The following is a 10,203-nucleotide window of genomic DNA, read 5'->3' on the forward strand; positions in this document are numbered from 1 at the left end:
TGTTTTAAAAGCTTTGTTGCCCTGTCAGCAGTAATGTTGTCTTTCCACTTGTTCCCAGATCTTACAGTTTCTCCAGTGTGTTCACACTTATTTAATTGCTCTATGCCTCATCTTATTGAGTTTACGGGACAGCAAACCTTGTATAATATAAAGCAGCGGTCCCCAACCTTTTTTGCGCCACGGACCGGTTTATGCCCGACAATATTTTCACGGACCGGTCTTTAAGGTGTCGCGGATAAATACAACAAAATAAAACTAGTACCGGTACCGAAAAAAAGAAAATTTATTCATAGCACACGTGAAAAGACCCAGGAAAACCAAGTAAACGATAAAAACGATAACAAAATAACGCTGGAAACAGATAAAAACCCTGAAAACTATACATTTCACACCTGAGCCTCAACTCTCGCGGCCCGGTACCAAACGACTCACGGACCGGTACCGGTCCGAGGCCCGGAGGTTGGGGACCGCTGATATAAAACACAATCTACAGCAGTTTAAAGTTTACGTTTTTGTGGTTTTGGTTAGATATATTATGTCAAATGAAGAGAAGTCAATATGGAAAATCACATTTATTTTTGCAACATGAAGAATGAGTCTATGAAAGAACAAGTGGTGGTGCTGTCACTCCAAAAAGAAACCTGCAGCACCCACCAGGTGGTGTTTTAGTCTGTTTCCTATAGTGTGACATATTTAAAAAGCACTGGCTAAATTACCAGACTTTGCTTTCCAGCTGCACGGATTCAAAAGTTCAAACAAACTGTGAGAGATAAACTCTTGTAGCATAACTGTTGTTCCACCTGCTGTTGGTAAAGTTGTATTTTACAGATTCATGAAACAGACTTGAGGAATTTTTCAATTCAGTTTTATTTATATAACACCAAATCACGACAACAGTCACCTCAAGGAGCTTTATATTGTAAGTTAAAGACCCTGCAATGATACAGAGAAATTTCCAGAAGAAATTCTAATTTACATGCAGGTGGCTGCAGGAAGCAAACCTGTGAGTTTCTATTGGTAAAGTTGCTTATTGTGAAAGGATTCCAGTCTCCATTTCATGGCATCACAAGAACAAACTAAGTGTAGATTTAGATTCTCTCTAACAAACATAAAGTACAACTCAAATAATTTCTTGAAACGACCACGGTAACGTTTAAACTCCTGGATGCAGCTGAATTTCATCATCCTCTCGTTGCTTAGCCAACCCTTGGTGAATCCAAAACTTTCTTTTTCATTTATCAAAACAACACGACTCCAACAACTGCTCATCAGTAGCACAACGACACGGAAAAGACCAAAAAGAAGTATAAATGGTATTTAATCTTTCACTTTATCTAACTTTATCATTTCAATTTTTGATGTGGTGCAACAGTTTCTACCTTTGTTTCTAATGTTCATCCACATTTCTCTTCTGTTCTAACAGATAACACAAAATTATGGCACCAAATATCAAATTCCAGAGCTTGGACCGAGGTATTGAAACAAACTGTCAGCTTTTAGCAATTTAAATGTTGAGTTCGAAACTCTCTGTAACATAGTTTTGGTACCAATCCAATAGCAGTCATACTACTGAGGAGTCAAAACATTATCACCACCTGCCTAGCTGCACTCCACAGATGGAGTTATACTCTGTTACAGACATGGACACATGAGTCCATGAAATCACAGACAAAAAGTGGCATGTAGAGCTTCTCCCACTCTGTATCTGAAGACAACTTTACGTCATTTAGACCCAAGCAGAGTGTAGTATACTTCTTTATACTTCTTCCTACAAGGTTTCAATGACTCTCCAACTCATCTGTGCGGCCATGGTAATTTCTTCCATATCAAATGTGTAGTAACATCTTTTTTACCACATATTAGACCTTGTTACCACAAAGTCAACTTGATTAACATCATCGGTGTCAACAATTGTGAGTTGTAGCAGAGCAGATCTTTTTTTCCCCCTCCAGGTTTAATTTGCAGATTTGAAATAGTGACTAAAAAGCACTTGTTTAAAGGCTGTTCTGCAAATCTTAAAATAAGGCAGTCAACATTTTGCAAAGTTAGTATGACTAGTTTTTACTGGCACTTAGAGCCCTTTTCCACTAGTATGGATCTGCTCGGTTCAGTTTCACTCGGTGTTTAGGGTTTCCCCTGGCGTGTGGTATTAACAGGTACCAGGTATTTTTTAGTATCTACTTGGCTGCCGTTCCAAGTCCAATCCAAAAAACGTGATGTCAACAGACTGTACCCCACCAATTGGCTAGTCAATGCCGTCACTCAGTGAGTCACGAGAGTGAAACCCAGCCATTTTTGAAACCCAGCAAGGAGGGAAACGGCTCCACAGAAAACAACACCGTGGTCCCGGAGTCTGACAACAACTTTTAAACTGAGCAGCAGGTATACCATCGCCCCAACACCCTGTTTGTTTCACATCCAAGTGTCATCACGGGACTGCATTGCTATACAGACCCTACGCACACTAGGGAGTACCCAATTGTAATGGAAAATAACCAAAAACCGAGTCGAGTCGACTGGGTATTAGTGGAAAAGGGCTTTTACAGTCAGGGCTCTGGGCAGGGAAACAATAAGGCACCATCTGCTGAGCCAATGGTCAGAAATTCATCATGGTGACATCAGATATTACAAATGCATTCTTGTGACATACAAAAAACTAATAACTCATTTCCTGCCATACAAATATGTAATTAGTTACACATCTAGCATTAAAAATAAGCTACATTCATGGTTCTCTTTCTTCTTTTGTTCTAGTTGTTTGAGATTGACGGTCTGAGTGAAAGCACTGTGTTAAATACAGATTACATCTCTTAAAACTACACAGCAGAACCTCCTGTACAAACAGAGCACCTCAGTATTGAGAGGGTGAGAGTCCTGTTCAAAAACTCTTCAGATATCCTCCTCGTTTCACCACTTTCTTCATCTTATTGCTTCAGGATGGGTTTGTGGCCTCACGAAGCACCACATCCTTTCCCAAAACAGAACCCATAGAAATAACTTTAAACACATCCTGATTTTCCTTCCACAAGTGCATATTATGCATATATGAGCTGCACAGTTCAATAAAATTCTTCCCTGGTTGTTGCTGAACAGATGCTGCAAACATTGCTGAAAGGCAGCACTGCACTGGAGGCAGAAATAATCTAACCTGAACCCTTTCTTTAAATTGTAGATGATGCAAAAATGTAGAAGCAAAAACTCTCAAGATAAATGGTAAATGTTTGTTGTCAACTTTTAGGAATTTCCATTGATTTCCATCAAAGTTCTTGGAATTTTCTGGTTTTCAAAGAAAAATAGTTTTAAGGTCTAAACTTATTTACTTTTGGTTGAAACGTTCAAACATTTCTAAAAGCATTTTTAAACACTTACTCTGTACACAAAGAGCAAAGTTATGTGAATATGAGCCGCTCATCATCCCACCCATAAACGAACTGTTCCAAAGTTTGTTTGGGACCAGGATAAAACCACCTGTAAAGGTCCTTGTTGTGTTTGTTCATCACTGTAGTCACACCCAGATAATTCATATTGAGAATCAGATTTAACTGCATTAAAAAGTGCAGGTGTGAGTGCACTCTAAATTAAATTTGGGAAGCTAAAGTTAACCCTCTGTACATTAGCATTATTTTTCCACTGGAGAAACTAACATGCAAACACAAACTAGTTCATAGCCAGAAACTGTTGTTAAAGAAAAAGTAAAATGCAGTGACCAGGATAACTTGTATCCCATTTTACAGGAAAGGATTTCACAGGATTATTTCTGCCTCAACAGCTACATTTGTTTAACTAATGTGAAGCTGTTTCGGGCTGGTCTGTGTCAATGAAATGTTTCAGTTCAATCAGTTCCAGAAGTTTTTCATTTTATATTTAAGCAGATCAAATGTTTATATTAAAATGTCATACTAATTTCAAATTTATGCTCAGCCCAGTTCACCTCTTATGACAGCAGGAAACTTCTATGCTTTGCACCAAACTAATGTTGCATATAAATGAGTTTAAATTAATGTTCCAAAAAAACACAACGAACTCGAGCCTCACAGCATCGATCTAAGGAGCGTAACCAAGGAAGACTTTCAAGACATTTCCATATATTGTGCAGCAGGAGGCCAGAGAGATGAGTTCTTTCAGAGTCCTGAAACAGGCTCCTGCATTTATAACAACTGGTTGTGCAAGTACACCATCTTCTTCTAATCTTGCTACAGATTAAACATTACTTCCTGCACTGACAGGAAGCTGAAGGGGGTAACTCTGAGTCCACATGGGAGTATCATACAAACGATATTCCGGTAGAAGAGAAGAGAACAGACAGAAAGTTGAAAAATATTTTCAAAATAGGGAAAAATGGAAAGAACGTGTAGAAGGAGACGATGGGTATACAGGTAATGTTGTAGAAAGGAGCAAAGGAGGAAAGACTAAGAGAAGAAGAGATGATCTACAATCAGAGACAGACTTGTTGCTCTAGCTAGAGATGGACAAAATGGCTGACGTGTCTTTAGCCTTATCAAAGAAGATGGACGTCTCATTGGCCCCCTTGAGTTTGACCTGGGGAGGTCCTGGAGAGCCTTGGGCTCCGGTTGGCTGACACTCCTGACAGCAGCAGCAGCAGCAGTCCATGAAGGCTTGGCCAAGAGCCTGAAATGCAGACGATGCACAGCTTTGGTAAGTGACAACTATACGCACAAAATCAAACACAATACTCCAGAGGACCAATATGCAAGGAATTCAACCTTTTCAACCATCTGCCATTTCTCTAAATGGGTAGTGGACAGCAGGTGGTGAATTCTCTGCTTGGAAAAAGGCTTCAGTTGTACAGACGTCTTTGAGAAAACACCTTGTAGCTCGGTGGCAACCTACCTTACACAGGCACAGCAGCAGCACCGGCGTCACTGATGACTTGAAGAACAACAGGAAGTGATGTAACAGCACCAGCATGGTGGCAGTGTCTTCGGAGATGGTGATGTGCGTGTAGGCCAGCGTGATGTTGCAGACATGCTCGGGGAGAGCACACACGCCATACACAACAGCTAGAGCTAGTAGAGTGCAGTTCAGCTGTCGCTCCAAGGTTTGGTGTTGTTGACGCTTCTGGTTGGAGCGTTCGTCGAGGTTACGCTGCTTTTGGGTGGCGCTGGAGTCGCTGTTGACATTCCGGGTGGCCATTTGGCAAAGGATGGTGAAGAGGACAGGGAGGCAGAAGTAGCAGCCAAAACACCACCACATACGACCCTGAAGCACAGAGGTTAAAACAGTAAGAGCTGAAGGAGGAGAACTTTGGGAACATTCTGCTTTTGTCTGGGCAAAAAAAAGCCACAACAGCTTTTCTCCACAGCTAAATTGCCCTTTCAGGAACTCAGATCTTTCTGCTTTTACCTAAAATGTTCTGGACAGAAAACTAAATGTGGTTTCATTTATGACCTCTGAGCCAACCTGTGTGATGAAGCTGCTCCTCTGAGACAAACCCATGATATCTCTGTCCTTACTAAATCCTTACTCATTAATTCAATAAACCAGAAAACAAACAGAAATGCTTCATTTTTTTTACTTTCATTTGAGCTCCTACTGGTGCTCTTTTGACGGTGTCCAACTGGTGTCCATTTCTTCAGTGCTAGTGTACACAACATGTGGACGGCCACCAGTTAAAGAGAGAAGCACCATTATATACGCTCTAGGTCCAGATTTACATGTTCCGTGTCACCTAATCAACACACGGATACTATGTGTTGGTCAGTTCAGTGCGTACGTCTGCTTTGGTCTCACCTGGTGATACCTGAGCAGCAGGGAGTGAAGGGAATCAGGCAGGTAGAGGGACAGAGGAGAGGAGGGCGTGATGGTGCAAGAGTCGACCAGCCGGCCGGTGGATGGAGACACGGCCTGGCTGAGCTGCCATAGGAAGATTTCAGGGCTGGACAGCAGCAGAGCTGAGAGCCACACCAGCACCATCTTCATCAGCACTGAGCGACAGCGCTCCACCCGCCGAGCCTTTGGCTGGGAGGACGAGGTGGCGGCGTGGAAGCGATCGATACCCAGAGCACACAAAGTGAAGGAGGTGATGCCCAGAGACACAACCTGCAGGGAAGAGGAGGGTAACAACAGCAGTAAGTCAATGTGGCCATTCTCATCAGAGAAGGTAACTGTGCCTAAAAGTTAAACAGTTTACAGTAAAACTGCTAAATCCTCTTTTATTGAGTTCATGTTGCTATTTCTGAAATCAGTCTATTACCTTATCTCATGTAGCTCACCTGATGAAAAAGATTCAGTATGTCACATGTTCAAGTCCATATCATAAATATATATGATGAGAGGCATGGTTACTATGACATCACCAATAGGCTATGAAGCCTCAAGCTGAGCGTTTTGATTGTCTCCATCCTGGTGCTTTGCAAACAAGCTAACTGGGCCTAATGTTGAAACAGAGGACAATGCACGCTCAGTGGCTAATGACTTCTCGTGGAGCATAACCAACAGATCATCTCTTTTAAATCTAACACTGATCATAATGAACAGCATCAGTATTCTGTTTTATTTAGTCACCCTGGAATTGTCAATAGACCCCATTAAGTCATATGGAAAATGTTTACTGAGGTCAAAGTGTAAGACAGCTGAGGATTGTTTTCCCATATGCTTCTATACAAAATAGTCTTTTTGTTAATGTTATACTGTTAATATATCATAATGTATTAACAGTTCATATATCTGTGTGTAGTTTGCATGTTCTCCCCATGTTTGCGGTGGTTCTCTTCGGGTACTCTGGCTTCCTCCCACAGTCCAAAGACATGCAGTTATTGGGGTCAATTGGTGATGTTAAACTGCCCATAGATGTAAATGTGAGTGTCAGATGGAAACACAATGGCATCTCTGTGCCTCTGTGATGTGAGTAGCATAGATTTGAACAATGAGTATACCTACAACAGCAATCAGTACCTCCAAAGCTGCTTGATTCTATAGACGATGGACAGAGAGCCGGCAGTGTCGGCCATAGGAAGGCACTTAATCATACAAACACATTTTCATCTCCAAGTTTTTTTTTTGTTTAACTGCAAGCTGTAGCAGGAAGTTGTAGAGCAAATCTTAACCACACTGTTTCCTATGACCATTCCAACCATTTTCTGTGTGATGGACCAAAAAACTGATACTCTAGTAGTGTAATATATGTAATATGCAGTTGTTTGGGTATTTCAAAGAGCCAGCGAGCACATTTCAGTCTGGCTGTCCTGCAGCACCATCTTTAATTAGTTTACTGGCAGCTTTATTAGTAAACTAATCTAGTAACAGACTTACATTTTGGACAATCAGTAACAAAATAACATAAAAACATGAATCACTCACAAGGTCTTAAATAATCAGGCCCCATCTGATCTTAATGACCTTGTAGTACCATATCACCCTATTAGAGCACTTCGCTCTCGCTCTGCAGGCCTACTTGTTGTTCCTAGAGTATTTAAAAGTAGAATGGGAGGCAGAGCCTTCAGTTTTCAGGCCCCTCTTCTGTGGAATCAGCTTCCAGTTTGGATTCAGGAGACAGACACTATCTCTACTTTCAAGATTAGGCTTCAAACTTTCCTTTTTGCTAAAGCATATAGTTAGGGCTGGACCAGGTGACCCTGAATCCTCCCTTAGTTATGCTGCAATAGACGTAGGCTGCCGGGGGATTCCCATGATGCATTGAGTGTTTTCTTGAGCCTGGTTCTGCTGGAGGTTTCTTCCTGTTTAAAGGGAGTTTTTCCTTCCCACTGTCGCCAAAGTGCTCATAGGGGCTCATATGATTGTTGTTTTTTTTTCTCTGTATGCATTATTGTAGGCTCTACCTTACAATATAAAGCACCTTGAGGTGACTGTTGTTGTGATTTGGCGCTATATCAATTAAATTGAATTGAATTAATCATCATTTCTTCTTTAATACTATCTACAGCTGTTAGTCTCATTAAGATTAGAAATGTAAAACAATAAAATTGAGGTCAGTTGCCGCTATTATATTGATTATTACAGAACTAGCACATGCCTGTAATTTTGGAAAGTTTTTTTTATATTTGTTGTCATTTTACACAAGTAGTTGTAAAGGAAATCTTAATCTTTGGATCTGCTGATGTTTTCTACATCAGCAGTTTGGGTAAAATTTCTGCTTCACATTTGTATTTGTACAGTCAGCTGTCCAACAGCAGATGTATACTCCTTTAAGACTTCATAGGACAAAAAAAAGAAAAACAAATTATGTCGTTACACTGACTTCCTGCTTTTTTAACATAAGCCACACCCACCTCCATATAAGGCACCATGCAACAGGTGATGTCACCCAGGATCCTCCTATGGGATAGCTGGTTGAGGACCACCACTGGAAGGCACAGAACCAGAACTAGGAAGTCCCAAAATGCCATGCTGGCCAGTAGGTAGTTCCAGGCTGACCTCATGTAATAGTTGTTCCAGACAATGCACATGACTGCCATGTTTCCTACTACGCCCACTGCCAGCACCAGGCCGGCCAGGAAGAGGATGGCGTAGGCTGCATATGAGCCCTCCATCAGGGGGTAAAAGGGGTTGAAAAGTCCTGGAGCATCATGGTCAGTGTTGGAGCTGTTTGTGTGGAGGTTATCATCTTCATGAACCTTTCCTGCCACTGTAGTCGTTTTATTGCTGAACTCAGTAACTTGAGGCGCTGTAACCCATTCATTTTCAAAGGAATCACCAAAGGTGGACTGTTGCTCCTCCTCATCCGCACCACGGGCTTGGCGGCGGTTACGGTCAAGGTCCAGGTCCAGCACCTCGGTTTGGGGGAGGCTCTTGTCAAGGACGTAAGATTCATCCTGGGTTTTGACCGGTTTGCCAATCCAAAGGGGCTTTGGTTCGACAGGGGAGGAAGGTTTATCATTATTGCTGTGCTGCCCGTCATGTTGCCCAACACTCTTTGCATCAGTAAGCAGCAGCAGCAGATACAGACACAGCCACAGACCGACTGACAGAGCCATGATGCAAAACTTAATATGACAGTTTCCTTTTAAACTCAAACCAGAAGAGTTCAGGACTACCTGTTGCTACGAAATCTGTAAATAATTCAGTAAAAATCCAGAAATGTTCCCAGAAATTTCCAATCCACTGAAAACAACAATTTGTATGTTGGCAAAGTTTCCAATAAATTTCAATTAGATTGAGCAAGTCCAGAAATCCATAAAATTGCGTGTGGGGGGACGGGGGTCAAAAATCAACTAAAAAGGAATGCTAAGATTACTTTGAAATTGTTTCATAAAACTCTGCCCAGTTTAAAAATATTTCCAGTTATAGAAAAAGCCTGTTTCTGAAGATAGCCAGTCAGTTTTTCTACAAGTTTGAGGTCCAGGATAGAGGGGTCCTCTGTTATCTCTTCTCTTCAAACTGCAAACACCCCCACTTTACTCACTTTAAAACTTCCCTCTGTTTTTCCCATCCATTAATAATCCAAACAGGTGTTGAGGCTCCAGGAGAAGCGGGATGGTGGGGGCAGCAGCAGGGTGTGTGTCCGTGTCTGGGCTGCTGTGTCTTGGCTGCAGGCAGCGCAGAGACTGGGCGTCCTGGAGCTCTGAGGATCTCTGGGAACGAGCAGCCCTCTGCAGCACGGCTGGATGGAGCCTTTGTCGGGACACACAAGCATACAAACAAGGCTGGCACACACACAAATACACACATTTGTCTGCACGATCATGCACGCATACTTTCTTTTGCTGTTTTTGTCTCTCACCTTCTCTCACACACGCATTTTTAACAAATTCTCAGTTCTGCTGCCCCCTGGTGGTGGTGGGTGTACTTGGGAAGCAGGTGAGTTGACTGAGAAAGAGTGTTGATGAAACTGCTTCTCTTTTTGAGTTTGTACTTGTCTAAACTTAGCAATATCATCAAAGACTGACTGTATGATTCTATAATGACACTTTCTATCCTGCTAAAGCGTTTTTTTCTTCTTCTCTCTTTTACCTGGTAGAGTTACAGTTACAGTTACACCAGTTAATACATCCATTATTTCATCTAGACTAGCAGCTATCATCTAGTAGCTATTTTAAAACATTTCAGGATATGTGTTTGTTCAGTCCTTCTGCAGCATTGTCTAAGTTGGTCATCTGATAGAAAACGTCTTTAAAAATTGACTTTTAAGTTTTCTAAACGTTTTTTTCTACTGGAAGTTGTACTTCTACTGCTATCATTGATTTCAATGTAAAATTCTTTCTCTGCCATGTTTTTATGGAGGGC

At 41.6% G+C, this 10,203-nt stretch overlaps 1 protein-coding gene across 1 annotated transcript; it reads right to left on the bottom strand.

Moving 5' to 3' along the window:
- Nucleotides 1-849: 849 nt before the first annotated feature.
- Nucleotides 850-9,582, bottom strand: LOC146551285 (G protein-coupled receptor 37-like 1). Its single transcript, XM_085259663.1, has 4 exons — nucleotides 8,250-9,582; nucleotides 5,752-6,060; nucleotides 4,852-5,220; nucleotides 850-4,629 (listed from the first exon to the last, which is right to left on the bottom strand). Exons 1-4 carry the CDS (start codon nucleotides 8,952-8,954, stop codon nucleotides 4,456-4,458), a joined length of 1,557 nt encoding a protein of 518 aa, XP_085115789.1. The 5' UTR covers nucleotides 8,955-9,582; the 3' UTR covers nucleotides 850-4,455.
- Nucleotides 9,583-10,203: the final 621 nt, after the last annotated feature.

The sequence above is a fragment of the Mchenga conophoros genome, linkage group LG20 (assembly GCF_057382185.1).
Source record: "Mchenga conophoros isolate Kocher_MC1m ecotype Shallow Benthic linkage group LG20, M_conophoros_male_GT1.1, whole genome shotgun sequence".
Classification (NCBI taxonomy): domain Eukaryota; kingdom Metazoa; phylum Chordata; class Actinopteri; order Cichliformes; family Cichlidae; genus Mchenga; species Mchenga conophoros.